We start from the raw sequence: 20,177 nt of genomic DNA, 5'->3' as shown, positions 1-20,177 counted from the left end.
GTTTTGCTGGAGATAATAATGTCATCTAAATAGGCCAATGAATATGCTTGGTGTTGTTGGAATACAGTATTCATCAGCCTTTCAAAAGTGGCTGAGACTCCGTGGAGACCTAAGGGAAGTCCTGTAAAATGATATAACCCGTTAAGTGTAGCAAAATCAGTTTTTTTTTTGGTTCTGTGGATTCAAGGGCACCTGCCAATATCCCTTCGTGAGGTCTATGGTTGTGATAAACTGAGCCCGGCCAAGCTTCCCTACCAGTTCATCCACCCTAGGAAGAGGAAAGTTAGCCAACTTTAAGATTTTATTAAAGCCCTAAAATCTATGCAGGACTTGATACTTCAATCCAGTTTTGGTAATAGGACAATGGGTGAACGCCAGTTACTGGTGGAAGGAACAATAACTCCCATCTCAAGCATTTGTTCACTTCATTTTGTAAGGCTACTTTTCAAGCCTTTGGGACATGATTTTGCCGTTGTTCATCACTACCCCCTTCTCTGTATTGATACAAGAAACGTTAAGAGTCGTTTGCCCTGCAGCGTCTCAAAATAAAGGTAAGAAGGCCTCTAAGGTCTTTAGCAACTGCTCTTTACTGTAACTGGTATGTTCTTCATTCAGATAGGTTTGAGCCAGGGTGGATTTCTGAGCCTCAGAAGAGAGACTCAATCGCATCACTTGTGGAAGCTGTCCCAACCATTGTTTATAGTAGATTGATATGGTACACCACCTGATGCTGTCTAGTTACCAGTATCTTATATGAAGTCTTCCCTTTCTTCCCAACTATTTTATACGGACCTTGCCACTCTTTTTCCATCTTAGAGGTGGAAGTAGAACCAACACCCAGTCTCTCACCTTATAATTCCGCCACTTTTTCTCTGGGTCATAAATATGATTTTGTTTTTCTTGTGTCATCTCTAGATTGGTATGCGTGAGTTCCCTTAATTTACCTATCCAGGCTTTTAATTGGGAGGTGTATTCTAGGAGAGCCCCTGTTTCCTCCCATCTCTTTCCCAGGACTCCTTTGTAATTTCCAAAAGTTCCGGGGTCTCCTGCTGAAAAGAGTTTAAAGGGGGGAATACCCCTAAACCTTTTTAGACTTGCGACCGTAGGACAAGCAGAGCCAGAGGCAAGTTTATCCCAATTCTTGCCATCACCAGACAACATTTTTTTTATGGGTCAATGTTCGAGTCCTGCTGGATCGCTCTACGAGACCATCGGTGTGTGGGTGGTGTACAGTTGTGGTCAGATGTTTGATATTTAATTGCTTACACACCTGTTTCATCAGACCTGGAAAAAAAAGGAATCCAGTACTCTGTGATTATCTCCCTGGAAAATCCCACATGGGAGAGTACTTCAATCGGATGTTGTGCGATTATTTTAGAGGTTGTGGACCGTAAGAGAAAGACCTCAGGATATCTGGTGGAGTAATCTACTAGGACAAGAAAATCGTTGAGGAGCAGAGACAGGATATATTAGATTCATCCCTATCCTATCAAAGGGTTTCCCTTTTATAGGTAAGGGTTGAAGGGAAACTCCTAGGGGTTCATAGGGATTGTTTTTTGAAATATGGGACACTCCTGCCATTAAGTGGGAATCTGTATAGAACAAGATTTGCTCTCTAAAGTCAAAAGGGACTAGTAATTGTGGCTCTTCCCCAGCCTTTCTATCCTATACAGCAATCCTTTGTTAATAGAATGCCTTGGATAGGAAGGTGGGGAGATTCATAGATCCAAGAGGCAAAGCCCCGCTCATGCACTGGTTAGTACACAACTAGGCCCCAGAATTAGTGAAGAAATAGGAGGAGAAGGGGTAGCTTGAGAGTGAGCCAGCTTTCCTAGCTGTATTAGCCCCACACCCACCTAACAATTTTGTTCTGTGTAGTATTGCATTTTGTAGTGTAATAAAGTGCTTCTCTTTATTGAAGATAAGCGCAAGGCTGGACAACAATGTTATTGCTCTGCTAGTGTTAGTTGAGTTCTGAGCCTGTCTTACACCTGCTCTATGATCCCTGAGAAGTCCATAACTAACTTTAACTTATATATAAATGCAGTGGTAGAATGGCTAGCAAATTGCAACTATGATGCACCAAAATCCGTGGGCACGACTGGACTGATTTGAATGTTTGCTGATGACACTTTTAATGTCTCGATCACCATGTGGATTGCAGTCTTTGTTAGATCACTTTTCATCCTTCTGTAGTGTAAGGGGCCTTGAGATAAATTCAGCAAAGTAAAAATTTATGGCACTGAATCCCTACCTCTCCTTCAGAGGTAAAATGAGGATAAAGGGGGCACCCCTGGAGCAAGTAAAGTTGTTTGAGTACTTGGGCGTAAGACTGTCTTATAATATGACCTGGGAACCACAGCTAAGGAAAGGTAAAACACTCCTACTTTAAAAGGGAATAGTCATAGGGAAAACATATAAGGCTACCTTCAGTGGAGCAGTATCCCCAGCTCTGGATTTTTACTCTCAAAACAAGTACCCCTCTTACTGCACTTCGCTTCAATCTAACACAAAAAGGGATTGGCCATGTGATTCAACTGAAGCTTCTAATATATTGGAATACCCCAGAACTTGAGATATATCTGAAAGCGATTCTTAGCCTGGACAAGAAAGTTTGTATACCCTGGGTAAGGAAGGTAAAATCATTGTGTGAATTTGTCAAGATGGGGGATATTTGGCTCACTCCTTATAAAATGGCGAAGGGTACTATCATTAAACTGAAACAAGCTTACTAAAATTGTATACTGGAACAAATTTGGAATGACCACAGATTACGGAGCATAACTGAGAAGTTCTTGATCTACAAAAGTGGCCCATGTTTTGAGTCATTCCTGGACAGAGTACGTCCAGCTCAGGCTAAAACCAAGTACATAAAGTTAAGAATTGACACCCTGCCGTTAAACGCCTTTACTTCCTCATAGGATAGAAACAGCTCTTTTTTTTTTAATAGTGTTTATTGATTTGGGGTCACAGTCCTGACGGCGATGGGAGTTATACAAAATATTGTACGGCAACATTCTACAATGTAACAACTGATGCGTTTTACACACAATCTTAAGATTAGCAGCAATGCCACTGCAATCTTCTGTAGCTTCATATAACACTATTAACATAACTTTTAACACATTAGCGTCCGTCGTGCACCAGAAGAAACGCCTCGATGATCTAAAAAAGCTGGCCTTTGTATTGTGCACACATTCGTGTAATTTGTCAATTTGTGGATGGGGATTCCGAACAGATTGTGCCTGTGTGTGGGGGGTGAATTAAAATTCGGTCTAACCTCATGGGTTTATGGGTGTAACTAGGCTGTGTGTTCATCCTGGTAGGGTGCAAAGGTGGCGAGGGGGCGGAAAAAGGGGATAAGAGCGAGCTGGCGGTGGCATGAGTGAATCTGACGGGGGAGGAGGGGAGAAACTAACATTGAGTATTATGTTAGACCTGTGGAGGCCCCGGGTCAGTGGGAGCACGGTTCAATTTCGATTCTATAAATGTTAGATACTTTTCCCAGTCTGGTGGATTGATGGTTGTGGGGTCTTTAGAATTTTGCCAAGTGTCAGCACATGTTCGGCCGCTAGTGCCTCACGAAGGTCAACAATCCATGCTTGTATATGTGGTGCAGAGTTTGACATCCAGGAAATAGCCAGCGTGCACTGCTTGGCTAGGCCAAGTGCCAAGTCTAGAAATTTGTTGATGGTTTTGTGTTTGATAATGCCCAGCAGAAACTGAGGGCTGTGCTCTGTAACGGTCGTGTCTGTGGCCTCGGAGACTGTGGTGGCCACCTCGTTTCAGTATGCTGTCAGCTAAGGGCAAGCCCACACCATGTGTATAAATGTGGCTTTGGGGTTGTGACTTCGAGGGCATATATCAGGAGAATTTGTGTACATTTGTGCCAACCTATTTGGAGTGATATATGTATGGTGAAAGTAATTAAATTGAGTTTATTTTATTTTGGGGTTTGTGGATATTATCTTCCGGAGCCCTATGCACTGTATCCACTGTTTGTCAGTTAGTAAGGTTGATACTGCTGTTTCGCAGTATTCTCTAAGTGGAGCTAAGGGGGTATGGTATCTGGTCTCAAAGAGTTATATATCATGGTGCTTGCCCTCTTACCTGTGCCATGCGTGGTAATGTTTGGAGTAAACTGGATGTTTTAGGTTCATTGTGTGTATTACCCCATGCCCTAAATATCTGGTATGTGAGTGACGCATACAAGATGAATGAGCTCGGGGAAATGCCGTAATCGTCTACAAGAGTTTCAAACTGGCTGAGATTCGAGTCAACGAATAAATCACCCCAGGTCATTAGGCCGGCCGAAGTCCCGTCTGCCATTTCAGGGCGCATCGCTCATTTTATTATGGCCGGGATGTAACCCAAGTGGTAAGTCGGGTCGTAGGGCGGCGGTGAGTGTTCTGTCTATAAGTAACGGGTCCAGCAGCTGGAAAATATATGTCCTAGCTTCTTCAGGATCTTTGTCTCGGAACCATTAAGCCACACAACAACTCTTTAACATCTAAATGTTCCTTTTGTTTACTGTTGGAGGAATCTGTGGATCATTTCCTGTTACCCTGTACCAGCTATTCTTAACCCCGTAAGAAATGCATTATCCCAGTGTGTAAGAGGCTGGGTATTTTCCATTTTTGGGAAGCATCTAGGATCTTTAGATATGACACAAAAGAGTCAGTTGTGTTTAGCGTGTCTAGATTCTTATTGTGGCTGTGTAGAATTGGAATCAACAAGTTACCTGCGACTGTATAGTGGAAGAAATATGTATTTTCTTATGTGCTGCTAAAAGATGAGTCACATATGCATTCTTCCTGGTCAGTGGAAGATTTTTTAAATTGAATATTTGATGGGGGTAAGCAGGGTTACTGGATTTACGTACTGTAGCGGGGCTGATTTTTACGTGTTTTTACGATGATCTTTTGAAACAAATTTTTACATGTTGTACTATTATAACTTATATTTTGTGAGATAGAAAAATGTCTGTCTACGGTGTACCTTCATGGTTAACCAAGCCGAAATAAAGAATTGAAAAAGAAAACTAATTGTCATTGATACCACAGATTCAAGTGCGGGAGGGATTGGACTTGGCTCAGTTTTGCAGAGCCATGGTAGGATGCACCTAGGTACAATAGAGGCAAATGGCCCCAACCTCAATGGCTGTAGCACAGTAACCCCTGCCTGCCCAGTTTCTCCCCCCGAACAAAGTCTGACATTTCCTCCGGTATTTTTTGTCTCCATCTTGGTCTTTCATTCTGCCCTCAATTCCTTTGACCTATCACTGCTCCTTATATACTATGTTTCTTTTTTTCGTCCCTGCGTTATTTTGTTCTATCTTTCTTTTCTGTGCACCGCAAGCATTTTTTCTAAGGCTGTGTTTTGTGATCCTTAATTACATGGCAGGTCCTTAATTGTGCCCCTTTCCTTTATGCTGCTCTTAGTTTTTCTTCTGTTCATTATGTGCCATTGGTTTGATGTATTGTCCTTAATGATTCATATTGTCCCTGGTCCTTCATGATGTCTCTCGTCCTTAGTCTTTCATTATCCCCTTGCTCCTCCCAGGTACCCCATGTCCTAAACTGTACTTCTGGTCTTTTTCTGGGTCCTTCTCTGTTCCTCTACTCCATCTTTGGTTTCTTGGTCTTTGATTTTTATCTTTTTTTATGTCCTCGGTAAAGAAATATACTGTTTCATAAATATACTCAATCAAAGTGATTATATATTGTCCTAAAATGTTTTATTTACTTTTTCACCTGTCAGAATCACTGGTGTTCAAAAGACTTTCAGAAACAAGGATGAAAACGTGGAAGCTCTCAGAGGTGGGTGACTACTTTTTCTCTATTTGTGACTTGTTATGTTTTATTGATTAGCCAGACTCATTACAAGCTGTTGTGCTTCCTGTGTTCACCAATACATCTTGGAAATAATGCTGTCTATCTTAACCACTGCAGTTATTTAACCAACTGCCCTTTCAGCTATGCCCACATTTTGTTGCTCTCCTTCCAGTATTTCACTAGTGGTAGTGTTAGGCATATATGTTTCCTCTGCATTTGTTACAGTATTCTATTAATGGCCTTCTAAAATTATCCATTAAATATTATAGAATATTTGCAACGATGCACCTAAATATGTTTAGCTCTCATAGCTTGAGTGAGGAAGTAGGAAGCTTGTTCAATGACACAGACATCAGGTTGTAATTTTACCAAAACCACAGATGTGCCTTGGAATTTCTCTGTTTAGCTTGTAATTAGGCCAATTGATTTGCCCATTATTTCTGTAGTATTGAAATGTAAAAGAAATTTATATAAAGCGCAAACCAGTTACCCAAAGGTGTCAAGGCACTTGCTCATTAGATAAACGTAAGTCGTAAGATCTTGGCTCAAAGTCAGAGGTTAAACAACCATGTCTTTAGCGCCTTCCTGAAAGCCAACAGGTGATTCTCGTCTTTTAACCTTTGGGGGAAGAGAGTTCCAAAGTTTAGTTGTCCCAACCCAAAAACTTCTACTGCCCCAAGCACTTTTCTTGAACCTAGGGATCACCAGATTGTGAGATTGAGCTAGACGTAGCTGACATGCAGGGACATACAAGCAAAGATTTTGCTTGAAAAAGACTGGCCCTAAATCATGAATAGCTTTAAATTCTATGGAAAAGGCTTTAAACTCAATACTTCGCTTCACTGATAGCCAGTATAATTCTCTTCAGGCTGCAGTGGCCGATTTATGCTTCGGAATATTCAACAGAAGACGGGCAGCAGCATTTTGCACAGTCTGAAGTTTAGTCAGGCATTTGAACCTCAGATTAATAAAAAGACCGTTGCAATAATCTGCTCTGGATAGGACCAAGGCTGTGATCACCAGTTTACGTAGCTTCGGCAGGGATGAACGGGACAATCTTTCTCAACAGTTTTAACGTATAGAAGGATGCTGATGTAACCTGGTTCACATGACCTTCAAATGTGAGCTTTGAATCAAAGGTGACACCTAGATTTTTTACTTTAGTTGAGGGGGCAGGCAGCGGGCCCAGTTCCGTCGGCCAGAGAGTGGGGGACTAGAAAGTAGTGTTACTACCAAAGAGTAACACCTCAGTTTTGTGTGAATTCAACTTCAAATTGGTGGCTGCCATCCAGACTCCAACTTGACGAATGCAGGTATAAAATTGTGCTGCCGTATCTGATGGTGTCGGTCACTGACACCACAATTTGGGTGTCGTCAGCATAAGATATTGCTGAAAAACCCAGTGACCTAATCAGCTGCGCTACGGAAGCCACTTAAATGTTAAAAAGGGTGGGGCTCAATGATGAGCCCTGTGGGACCCCACAAGGAAGTGTAAAATTATGTGACTTAAATTCAGAAAGCGCAACAAATTGTCGATCAGACAGAAAGATTTAAGCAGAGAAAGAGATTTTCCTTTTATGCCTATCCTCTCAAGGTATTCCAGTTATTTTATATGACTGACGGTGTCGAATATAGCAGAAAGGTCAAGCAGCACAAGTGGTAAGATACTTTATTTGTCTAATACTATCCTGGCTGGCAGCCTAAAGTCTTTAGGCCTTGAAAGTTCTGTCTTGAGGGGGTTTGTTTCTTTCCTAAAATATCGTACTTTTCAGGTCTTTTCAGCTAATGTGAGATCCAAGCCACAAACCCTAACTTCTGGTGTTCCTCAGGGTTTCGTTTTGAGCCCCTTGCTTTTTAACAACTGTGTCCGCTCTTTGGCGGACTTAATAGAGAATTGAGGGCTTACCCTTTTGTCATACGCCAATGACGCACATTATTTCTTTATCATCGGCTCAGGACCATGACCCGTCTTTACTGAAGTTGGGCCTGAGGCAAATTTCCTCATAAATGAATAAAAACTCTCATTGGTGACAAGACTGCGGTGATGGTCCTGGGCAGTTAAGTCAAGTCACAGGTAATGTTTATTCAGACCTTTGGTCCTTACAAAAAATAAACATAAAAAAGAACATTCCCATCTTTCCACAATAGAATGTCATTATCATTTATACACAATAGGATTACAATACCACAATAATTATTTCATTTTCAAAATTAATTCCTATTATCCTAATATGAACTTCATAAAATTCCAATTTTATAAACACTAAAAACATTTTTAACTTCAAGCATAAATCTCCCCAGTGCACATGCTATGTGCAAGTGAGTCATTTCCGTTAGCAATGCATGTGCTCGGTTCTTTATGCCATATTTAAAAAATATAGGTCGTAAAATCAATTTCCGTGTGTCGAGGACCTTGAGGCAATCTAATAATATGTGCAAAATATTGCATTTCGTGCCTAAGTTGCAGATACAATTTCCTTCGGGATCCATCATAACCTCTTTTATCCCATCATTCATATAGCAAGGATTGGTTCCTATTCGTAATCTTAAAACTTAATTTCTAAAGTAGCGGTAAGGAAGTATGTCTGTATACGGGAACTGTTGGTCAGATTTCCAGGATTTCAACACAAAACCCACATATTTTTTTTTTTTCCTCCAGGTGCTGGTAATTTTAATCTGGTGATGTGTATTTCCCTACTACCTTCAATTCTCGACTTGGAACATCAATTTGTAAATCTTGAGGGTTCAGTTTGACTCCTGGTTCCCTGCATACTGTCTTTAACCTTTTCCTGACTCCTGATACCGATTTCAAATCACTCTGCAAAATTTCCCTTTTGCACCATTCTGCTATTTTTTGCTCCTCCCCATTTCCCAGGCGTTGCCAAAATCTTATTTGTGCCATACGTGCCATTACCTCCCAAGATACCATGCCTGTTTCTATTCTTACCGCCTGTATCATAGATGATCTACGTGAGGATAATACATGTTGTATACATTTTCCCTCTTCAATGTCCCACCGTCTTTTACCACTCATATACAGTATTTCGGCTCCATATTGGAACTGAGGCGGTGTCATGGCCATATAAGCCTTCAGGACAGGTCTATTTGACATTCCTCCATAATTCCTATTAAATTTTTTCAACCCACTGACTGAGGCCTGAAACTCGTATTCTTAATACATTCAGGTGAGTTTCCCATTTTATGGATCTTTCAAACCATATGCCTAAATATTTGTACTCATTTATTTCTTCCACTTTAGTGGAGCCCAGATACCAACTGAATTTCTTCCATTTCTTACCAAAGCTCAAGACCTTGGTTTTTTCTAGGTTTACAACAAGTTTTTTCTGATTACAATATTCATTAAACACCATCTGCTTCATTTGCAGACCTATCTCTGTTTGATCTAAGATTACCAGATTGTCTTCATAGAGTAGGCAGGCATTATGTTTCCCATCTAATTTAGGGCTAGCACCCCGTACCTTCTTTAATATTATTGGTAATTCGGCTGTGAACAAAGCAAGAGCAAAGGGGCCAAGAAGCAACCTTATCTTAACCTGTTTTCAGTTGGTATCTTCTTTGACAGTGTCCCATCTGTGTCCAGGATAACCTGTGCCCAATTGTTCCTGTGGAGCTCCTGTAAAATAATCAAAAGATCCATAGGAATGTCAATATTTATCAACATCTCCCACAACCAGTTGTGGTCAACCAGATCGAAAGCTGCCCTGACATCAGTGAAGCAGCTGAACAACGTGCCCCCCTGCTCCACCGACTTCCGCACGATGGACCAAAGGGAAATTCAATGGTCTATTGTAGAATGTCCCTCCTTGAAGCCCCCCTGTTCTGACGGTATTATTTGGTTATCCTCTACCCATTCTTTAAGGTTTTCTAATATTACTTTAGAAAATACCTTCTCTCCCACATCCAAGAGGTTAATTAACCTATAGTTTTTGGGGGTCTTTACATCTCCTCGTTTATTAATGGGTCTTATAATCGTACCTTTCCAAGTCTGGGGCATCTTCCCTGTCTCCAGAATGCCAGAAAACATTTTTGCAAAAAATGTTGCCCACCAGTCTGATTGGGTCTTTATAATTACAGCCTGGATGTTATCAGGGCCAGCTTCTCTAGTCAATGTGAGATTTGTTATAATGCGTTTAGCATTGCTTTCTGAGAATGACAACCTAGTATCCTTCCCCATCGCTGGCCATGTTACTTGTTGCACGGTTGCTTGCCGTTGTCCTCTGCTATATATTTGACCCAGATATCGTTCCCACTCATCTTCTGTCACTATGCAATTCATAATTACCTGTCTTCCCAGAGCCCTCTTGGACCAGTTTCCAGAACTTCTTTACATCTTTACTTTCTATTGCCTCTAATAAGTTCCCCCAGCATTTCTCTTTATATGTTCTTTTATGATCTCTTCTAACCTTTTTATACATTTTCTTTAATTCCTGGAGGCTAATCACCATATCTGTATCATACTTCAGTTTCAATCTTCTTTCCACTTTTCTCATGTTTGACTTTAATTTCCTACATTCCTCACTGAACCAGTTTTTCTCTTTGTCCTTTATTATTCCTATCTCCCCCTACAGCCTTTTACTTTTAGCTTAACTCTTAGACATTAGACAACTTGTGCAATTACATTTTCGAACAAACCTATGTTACCAATCCTTGGAATGTCATCTAATATTTGACACTGCTGAAATGACCTAAATTTCTCCAGGCCATCCTCCGTCATACGAGTAGGCAACCTTTTGGGGTACTCCATTTGTATTGAGATAATTATATCTCTTGATTTTTTTATTTCCTCCGGCTATCTTAGCGCTAAGAGGGAAGTGATCGCTTCCTTCAACCCTTAACACCTCTAACTCTCTTATTAATTTAAAATTCCTTGCATGAATAAAGATATAATCTATTGGACACAGTTGGTTGCCCATCTTAAATGTGCGGTTAGCTGGCCGACCTGACTCCATCGTTCCATTAGCAAAGACTAAGCACATTGAATTCATAAAGTTACATATGGACGTATCTCGCGCAGTAACCCCTTCCCCGGGAAGTGGGCGACATTTATATTGTAGGCCATCAATATCTCTTTGAATCCCATGTCAACTCTACATGGGTCTTATCTGTGATTGAAGTCACCTAGTACTAAAACCAAGTCATTCTGATAGGCATCTGTGATCTCCGCGATATCCTCTTTAAACTTACTGAGATCTGCTTTATATTCCCTATATCCACCTCCCTGCATATAAACATTTACGATGGATATACCATCATAATCGGGGTTAGGGTCCAGAAGGTACACTCTATTGGCAATCAACCATTTACATTTAACTTTCAGAGGGACCACTTGTTTAGCTATTTTAGTTGATATCATATTTATTTGTATGCCCGCCGGACGGCCAACCTGACTTCTCCTAGCTGATGTATTCAATTGTACGTACCCTTCCTGCACTGGGGTTTCGTTGCACAGCCATGTTTCTTGTAGGCACACAATTTGAAAGCATACGATTGCTTTTTTAAAGTCATCAATTTTAGATATTCTATTATAAACATTGCTATTCCAAGTAAGTATGCCCAGGCTGTGCGACGACCCTGCCTTTTAATCAATTTCACCGATCCAACTTTTTTCGTCATCCTCCAATGATCTTAAAGGCCTATATCTATTTATTAATTCTAATCCTTCTCTGTGCTCCTCTCTTTCGTCAATTTGCAGTGTAATTTTTAGGTCTTCCTTATATACGTATACCGTAAACTTTCTTTTTCATATGTTCTTCTCCTAACCACCCCTCTCCATTTCCTATCTGGTCCCTCCCTACGCTTCCTGTTTTTGTTCTTCAGATCCCCCTTTTTCCTCATTCCTCCCCCCGCTCGTTCTTGTTCTTGGGTTGTATTATGGGGTTCAGTGGCATTCTGTTTGATCTTTTTATCTTGTGTTCTTCTCTTAGTATCCATATGTTTTACATCTTTATTTCCTAAACTCTGTTCTCGATATTTATTTAGGTCTTTCACTGGACCCTTGTATCCTTCCACTGTGATCACAACCTCCCTTTCCTTTTTTTTGTATTTTTTAAATTCGTTTTTTCAGGTTTTGATCACAAGGAAACAGAATAAATTAAAGCTTAAACATACGACCTAGCAAGGACAGTGTCTTAAAGTCTATTTTGATACGACGTAACCAATGACATAATGACATTTTCTTAAAGCTTAAAGCACCCAACCCCTAGAAGCTGCACCAGATCAGTTTCTCAGACAAATCAATGTCCTGGTAATCTCTTTAAACCAACCCCAGGACTCATTTATTGGTCATACCCTGTCGATGGCGGACAGGCAGGGTTGTCAAACTCGTCCCCAACCGCTTCCGATTGTGCCAGAAGGTATAGTTTCAAAGTGTCCCATATGTCTCTTGGACGGGATGAGGGCGGCATCAGTTCAGCATATGTATTCAATTGTTCTTGACAAAATATGAGGTCATGCAGCCATTCTTTAAATTTGGGTGCTCTCCCTCTCCCCCATCTACAGGCGACCCTATGTTTGGCCAGCAGGAGCACCAAGGAAGTGTACCTCCTGGTCTGGGCATCGAGGTCTTTGGTATATCCCAGCAATGTAATAAGTGGTATGTCGGGTATGCGTGATCCCGTCATCTGGCTGAGTGCCTCTAGCACTTCGGCCCAGTATTTCCGGACAGGGCGGCATTCCCAGGCAAGATGTAGGAAGTCAGCATCCCCCCTTCCACATCTGTCGCAACAGTCAGTGTCTCTCAATTTAAAGTGCAGAAGTTTTGTAGGTGTATATTATAGACATTTATAGTGGATAATATGCCGCAGCCTGCTGCTAGCAGATATTTTCCCAGTCTGTTGACAACAGTAAGTCCACTGATCGTCTATTAAGGGGAGATCTAATTCGTCCTCCCAACGCGCTCGCGATGCGGGTGTTTCGTGTGCGACTGTCTGCTTGGGTGGTGCGATATAGCATAGATACAACGTGTGTGGGAGTGGACTTCTGGTGCAGGGCATGCAATGGGGTCATGGTGGGAACTCTGGGGTAAGGGCTTTAATGTTTTGTCGTAGTCTGACATACATGAAGAGTTCTATGGCAGTAGGTGAGCTGACTCCGAAGACTTCCTCCCGGGTGCAAAACTTCCCATTCTTGTATACATCCCCCCAGGTCAGGGCTGAGAATTTCCAGAGCATTTGCCGACAGCCTCCCTCCTGTGTAACAGGAGATCTAACCTCCCTAGGAGAGGTAGCAGGGGGGAGTACATTATAGCCAGGGGATGACGATAGTCTTTGTTCGAGTATCAGATCTCTTATATTTGAGATGTCATAATGTCTTGGGTCTGGCATGTCCATATTCTGTGAAGCAAAACTGTTAGACCCTAAATGGTTTCCCTCACATATATTAGTCTCCAATACTTGTGTTTTAAAATAAATGTTTATTCACAAAGTCCTTCATTGATTTGGTGACTGATGCACCATGGCAAAACCAAAGGGGATGATGGACGGAGTGTTGAACATTGCAAGCACTCACTCCCAGTCAACTGATCTGGGTTTGGTCCATCATCATTCTTAAGCTCACTCCGCCACCCCAGTTCAGACATGGCCATATGCAAATCAGTCTGAGCCTGTGCCTCATGGGAACAGTCCAGCCCGAACTGCCAAGCCATGTCTTCCCTGGATCGGAAACAAGCATCCTGGGACCGGTTTCTGGCTAATCAGCCGTCATCAGCCAGGCTAGCTTGCATCCAGTGGCAAAGTGAGCAAGGGACCCACGTCTGGGCATACCCTGCCAACTTAGGGCGAACAAAGTAAAACCAAAGGGGATGATGGACGGAGTGTTGAACATTGCAAGCACTCACCACCAGTCAACTGATCTGGGTTTAATCCATCATCATTCTTTAGCTCACTCCGCCACCCCAGTTCAGACATGGCCATATGCAAATCAGTCTGACCCTGTGCCTCATGGGAACAGTCCAGCCCGAACTCCCAAGCCATGTCTTCCCTGTACAGGAAACAAGCATCCTTGGACCGGTTTCTGGCTAATTAGCTGTTATCAGCCAGGCTAGCTTGAATCCAGTGGCAAAGTGAGCAAGTGACCCACGTCTGGGCATACCCTGCCAACTTAGGGCGAACAAAGCAAAACCACGTTCATGCCCTCCTCTTTGTTCCCCTGCTTCATCACTCTGTGGGGTTTTATTCTGGGGCATTTGTTATCTGGTTTTTGCAACTAGGACCTGGGGTTGTTTCCTCCGTACAGCTTTTGCTCCTTGCTTTCTTATTACTCGGTAGTTCTTTCCCATCTTCTCCCTTCTCGGTGGGACTGTTTCCTTCCACGACTATTCTGTCTCTTGCGTACTTGTAATGCTCAGATCTCCCCTGGACCAAGGTATGTACCGTCACTTTCCCAGGGAGAGAATATCAGTTCTGAACTTCTGGAATATAACATATACACCACACTTCCTCAGGTGGGCAAACTTTCAACACTCCCCCAAAGGCAAGGCAAGAAAACAATATATACACAGCACTTCTCTAGAGCGAAACATACTTTGCACATCACTTGCCAGGAATAGAACAACTTCCTATAACACAATTACCTGCTAGAAGGGAATTCACCCATCCTTCTACAACAGAATACTTGGCCAAGAAGAGTCCACACCTCTTGCTACAAAGAAAAGACGAATTGGTATATCTGGGATGTATTTATTAGTAAATAGCACCACACGGTAAACCAAATGCACCTATCATAGCAGACTCTAACATATCAATAGTATGATTGAAACACAATCAAGGCAAACATATATGTAGAAATATATATCTGTATGGCTATAAGAATCAGAAAATAAGAAGGAAAGGAAAGAATCAGTAAAGAATCGAGAGACAGTTAGTAGCAGAGACCATAATTTCACCCCACTTCGCTCAAGGGGAGTCCATTGCTTGAACCGGGTGAAAGCTCAGAGGTGACACCACTCTTCCGTGACAACACGTCTGCTCCACGGCGTGAACTTCCACCAGGCCAGTGTAGGCTCCCCTTTTTAATACAAATTCAAACACAATGAAGCTTCTAGTAAGCCTCGCCCCCTCATTCTCATGAGAGCCCGTTCCAGCCTGCTCCAAGGCCACTGCATCGGTTGATCATGCCTTTGCTATGGCTCCGAGAAAGACCATGTACATTCCTCTGATAAGAACCAGTTCTCTCTAGTCAGTAAAGTGTGAAAAAACAGGAGAAGAGCAAAACATGCCCTCCCCCACATACTGCTGCTTCGTGCAGGCACAGAAAATAGCTTCAGTCATGAAAATGGAGTTAGTTAAGCCATGCACACAAAGGCCCAAAGCAAGATGGAATCAGAAAAGCAAGGATGGCATGAAACCATGTCAAAGGCAATAGTCAGCACTGCCATAAAGCAAGGTAAAGTCAGAAATCAGAATGACATGAAGCCATGTCAAAGGCAATAGTTCAACACATAATTCACATAACCCAAATAACATTATACACTTAATCCCTCAGTATCCAACATTGAGCACATGTGTGCACATCACCCACAACACTGCACCTCGACATCCCACACCTCCTTTTCTTGGCAAGACAATTCTACTAAAAGACAGCAAGATTACAGGACAGAAGAGAAGCAGGTATATGCAAACCCATCCTACATTAAGGCTAGGATAACATAACACACTTATGTCAGTACAAAATGGTGGTGGTTGAGGGTCATCATAGGGTGTCAGACCACAAAAGTGGCTCATTCACTACAGTACTTTAGATTTCCCAAGTGCCATATTTTTCCTTAACTTGTGCTGTTTCCCTAATTTCCAAGAAACAGTTTAAGATCAATTTAAAATAACCCTTCTTCCGGCTTACCACGTTCCATCTTCCAGCCTTTCTGGTCACTTTCAAATGCTCGTCCTCTTTCCTCCTCCACACTTTTTTTATATTCAGTCTAAGTGGTTAGTACTTACCTCTGCTCAACCACCATTTATTGTACCCTACTGCTTCGCTACTCTTTCGCTCTGCCTCTGCATTCGCCGCTTAATGATTCCCAAATTTCATCTTCCAATACCAAGCCTGGTTTCAGACCTTCTTCCTGTGGTTCAATGCCTTTTTATGGTGAAAAGGTAATTTATAAACTTGGTTACCTTCTCCACGTCTTCTCCTTCACAATGTCCCCACACCAAGGTTTCGCCTGGTGATAATTCGCTGGGCTAAGCACTCCCCAGGACTTCTCAGCCCCCGTCTTCTCCATGTATTTTGAGGGCCTCTGCAGCCCCTTAGATGGGGCCGGGGCCAAGCCCTCTCCCTGCACTGCCTGTGCAGCCACCGGATCTCTCCTGTATCTGTTATGACCACAGCCGGGGCAACGGGAGCACTCAAGCAGTCCCAACAGATTCGGGCTGCCCCACAAGCCTCCTGAACCTCCTCGGGGAGTCTGTGGTAAGGAGCGTCTGTCTCTTACGAGACTCGGCTCGGGCACAATCTGCTTCCGGGTCCCAGTCCGGATCACTCGTCGACTTCCTGCTTCCGGCTACCCGTCCTGACGGGTTCCTGGCGTTGGCTGCGTTAGCTGTATTGTCGGCAGCAGAGAGCAGCATTGTACGATATGCGGGGTGAGCAGGGGTCAATAAGTTATGTCCCTTAAGTATGTATGTCCTGGGTAACTACGCCCCCCTTTGGAGCCCAAGACACTGGCCGGAATCCTTATGGACTCTGCCCACCCCGTCTCCTAAGGTTAAAAATCTGGGCTTTCTTATTGGTGATAAACTTTCTTAGAAACCACAGGTGGCTAAGCTTACTGCCACCTGTTTCTGTCCTTAAATGGCTGAAAAAGATTCTTTGGGTAATTACCCTAGCGGCTCAAAGGACTGTAATTCAGGCTCTAGTCATATCCAGATTGGATCATGCCAATGCGTTGTAACTGGGTGCAGATAAGACTTTTCGATCCACTGCTTGCAGATTGTTCAAAATGCTGCTGCTAGGCTGCTCTTTCGACTTCCAAAATATGCTTCAGTCTCCCATCTGTTTCAGTAACTTGACTGGCTCAAGGTGTAAGGCACTGGCTTATATGTTGAAGGCCAAACATGGCTTAGCTCCTCGATACATTCAGGAACTGGTAGTTCCTCATCAGCCTAATCGATCCTCGAGTCATGGTTTTTTTTCTGTGCCAAGTTTCCGTCTAACCTGCATCAACGGCCGCTCTTTTGCCTACCTTGGTCCAAAATTGTGGAATTCTCTGCCTGCTGATCTTAGAAACTGCAATTCATTACTTGTCTTTGCAAAAATGTGAACCCCTATCTGCATCTATCCTGCTCCGGGAACCCCCTCGGAGTAGCTCTGTGCATTACAGATTTCCAAATAAATAAATACAAAATAATTCTGTTTATTAGAATGCACCTGGCACATGGTTAAGATAGTGTGCCAATGCAGGAAGAATACCACTCATCTAGCGCAGACACCTCTAAGAATCTGTTTGAGTGTGTGTGGGTGAAGATATTTCAGGGCATTTTCAACCACATATCCAGGTGCTCTGTTTAAGATAATATTGTCCGTGCTGTTGCACTCCTAGTTTTTGCTCAACAGATCCTTTGTGTGATTCTGATTTATGATTGACTCAATCACACGATTGGTGAGTATATATTTAAAGGCTAGTATGTCTGTATTCTTGCTATACTGCTTTGAGGAAGAGTAACGTAGTGCTTGAGATGGCCTTTTACGTAATCCCTGTGAAGGAACTTGTTCAACCTGGAAGCAAACTAATGGGTCAGCTGCGTACCAGGATGATGTGCTCTTCCCCTTTGATGATGTCAACATGAGTCTGGTTTTTCCACAGGATGAGCTAGTTTGTGGATGAGTAGACAGATGAGCTTCAAAAAGGATGAGCTAGTATGTGGATATTTACATTAACAAGATGGCGTCTGGAAACCAGCATTGTCTAGCATTTAATTTTTCATATGCTTTCAACACCTCCCCCTTCGCTGGGAATTCTCATTTTTGGGATTGCTTTGTTTCACTGAGTCTCAGGCTTACCAACCCGAACCTCGTCAGATTTCTTTCCTAACCTGATTAAGGTGGTCCTTGTTACCACTCTTTTTAAAAAAATTATGAAACTTTAAAAACAGATGACTTTAAAGTGTTCTGGTTAAAGCTCTGGATGACTTACTGGTTTTCTCAAAGGGGCAGATAAAGGGAATCTCACGCTTTTATTTCTGTAACATCATACTATTTTTCAAGCTTCAGTTTATGGCCGTGAGTCAGGCCAAAGCCAAAAAACGCAGTCTCTTTTGAAAGTTCAGGAATAATCGCTACATTTATTGCCCCTATCTTAGCTGTGTGGTAGAGGATCGTGCAATCTGCAAAGCATTTTTTTTAGCAGGACAAAGAAATCAAGGGCGAGTAGACAACTTTCATTTCTCAGTAACGGAAATTATGTTCTCTGGCTTAGATGGTCAGTGCATATGCTTGTCTTCTTTTGTTACCCTTTATCTCCAGAAATTTCCTGAAGTGCAAACAATTAAGTGGTACCAAAAAGAGGACAAGTCTGTTAAAACAAACATCGGGATGAAGTAATTGGCTCTCTTTAGCCTTTGCTAATGAAACATTTCTGACCTTATAGACATTCCAGACTTCTTGGTTCTGTAGTCATAAATGTCCACATCTGGTACTCTAGAGTCATCTCCCCTCTGTGCTGCAGTGCTAAGACCCTGGGTGCTGATTACAAAGCCCTGGGGCCACCAAGGAAAGCTTCAAAGTAAATGTTCTCAACATCGACAAGAACACCCCCACCCACCCCCACCCTCTCCCCCGACACTGAAACCAGTGCTAATTATGCTATCTGTTCCTGGATGCTTTATTAATGGGGGTACATTCTTTAGACATTGGGCCAGATAATACTTCAGAGATGGCGCACCGTGTAAAGGATCAGAACTTGGAATCAGTGGTGAAAGAAAATCATCAAAACATGTCCATTCTCATTTTCCACCATCTCTTCACTCCTGTTCCTTTTATTATGGCTTTATTAACTGTAGCTAATTTTACAATTTCTTTTTTTCCCTAAGCCATGTTTCTCGAAGTTGTTTAGTTTCACAGTGATGTTATCTTTTTGTAAAGCTTTGCTTCCGTGTTAAATTAAAACAACCTTATACTGTTCAGTATATGTGCGCTATCTAAAACAGGTATATCAAAAAATGAAAGCTATTTCTTCCTACTCTGCAGGAGCCAGCACCACATGAGAAGGGAGTGACAACAACCTTTCTCAGTCATCCTATTTCAGCCCTACCTTTACCCATCCCAGTGCTGTTTGTTTCCTCCAAATAGAAAGGTGGGCACTCATAAATGCCCAATCGTGAGAGAAAAGAAAAGACTCATGGAAGTTATGGTTCTGACACCGTCTCTGCAACCATCTATGGATGAGGACCTATCCTGGGTAGTGAGGGGGGACACTGACAACTACATTTGGGAGAGCTACCAAATAGCAGAACCTACTCTCTTTCCCAGGCTCCAATGACATTTTGAAATATCAGACACTCATAAAGACAGTGGCTAAGGTTGTTAAAATCCCTAAGAAAAATAGTGTAGGATGGTGTGATTATTTGGCAGGCTGCAGTGATTTCTTATTACACACGTTGAAGCTGGCAAAAAATCTTTATAGTTCCAGTTCTGTTACAAGTTTAAAAAGCTTACTTGACAGAGATCCTTTTTAAGTTCATGGAACTCCGAGGTAAGGTGACTTACAATATATGGAAAATACCCCCTGCCCTACATTATAAGGATATTGCAAGTCAGTGAGAAGTTCCATGGTTGTATAGAGGAAAGAGGCCAAAGGTTATGAACCTCTGGTTATGATATCCTTATCATGTACAACAGGGTGTAGTTTATTCATTGTAATACAAGGTCACGCCATTACCTTTCCCAGAAACCACTTAAATCCTTGATGCATAGCTCTCTCATATGAAAGCATGTTTGCTAACACGAAGAATGAAAATCGAATCTCTAGTGCGAAATTAAACATACCAAATAAGCTGTTAACTATTTGTTGCAAAAATGCAGAAAGATTATAACTTTTTCTATAGCTACTTAAAGAGTGCCGCGGGCATTGTGAAATCGGAACTCACCTATAACCAATTGACATGGTTGAGTTCTGTGGTCATTTCTTGACTGGCTGTGTCTTAGAGATAATGTCCCCCTTGCTGTATATTATAAAGATATTTCCATGACCTTGAAGAAGAATGACATTTAAGGCTGAGCTCTTTTCTAAGGTTATGGACCTCTAAGGTGACTTTCAATGTCTTTATCATGTGCAGTTGCGGGTACTTTATTCCTTATAATAAATATTAACATCATCACCTTTACCTAAAA

General features: G+C 42.1%; 1 protein-coding gene across 1 annotated transcript in view; it reads left to right on the top strand.

Annotated features, from left to right (window-relative positions):
- Positions 1–20,177, top strand: part of LOC146810320 (cholesterol transporter ABCA5-like) — a 1,540,893-nt gene that overhangs the window by 431,318 nt on the left and 1,089,398 nt on the right. Inside the window, exon 11 of the mRNA XM_085617316.1 lies at positions 5,761–5,819. Coding sequence (XP_085473442.1) covers positions 5,761–5,819 — 59 coding nt within the window. The remainder of the gene's footprint in view (positions 1–5,760; positions 5,820–20,177) is intronic.

The sequence above is a fragment of the Triturus cristatus genome, chromosome 7 (genome assembly GCF_964204655.1).
Source record: "Triturus cristatus chromosome 7, aTriCri1.1, whole genome shotgun sequence".
NCBI lineage: Eukaryota > Metazoa > Chordata > Amphibia > Caudata > Salamandridae > Triturus > Triturus cristatus.
Note: the sequence above shows the minus strand (reverse complement) of the source record. Positions and strands in the feature narration are given on the sequence as shown.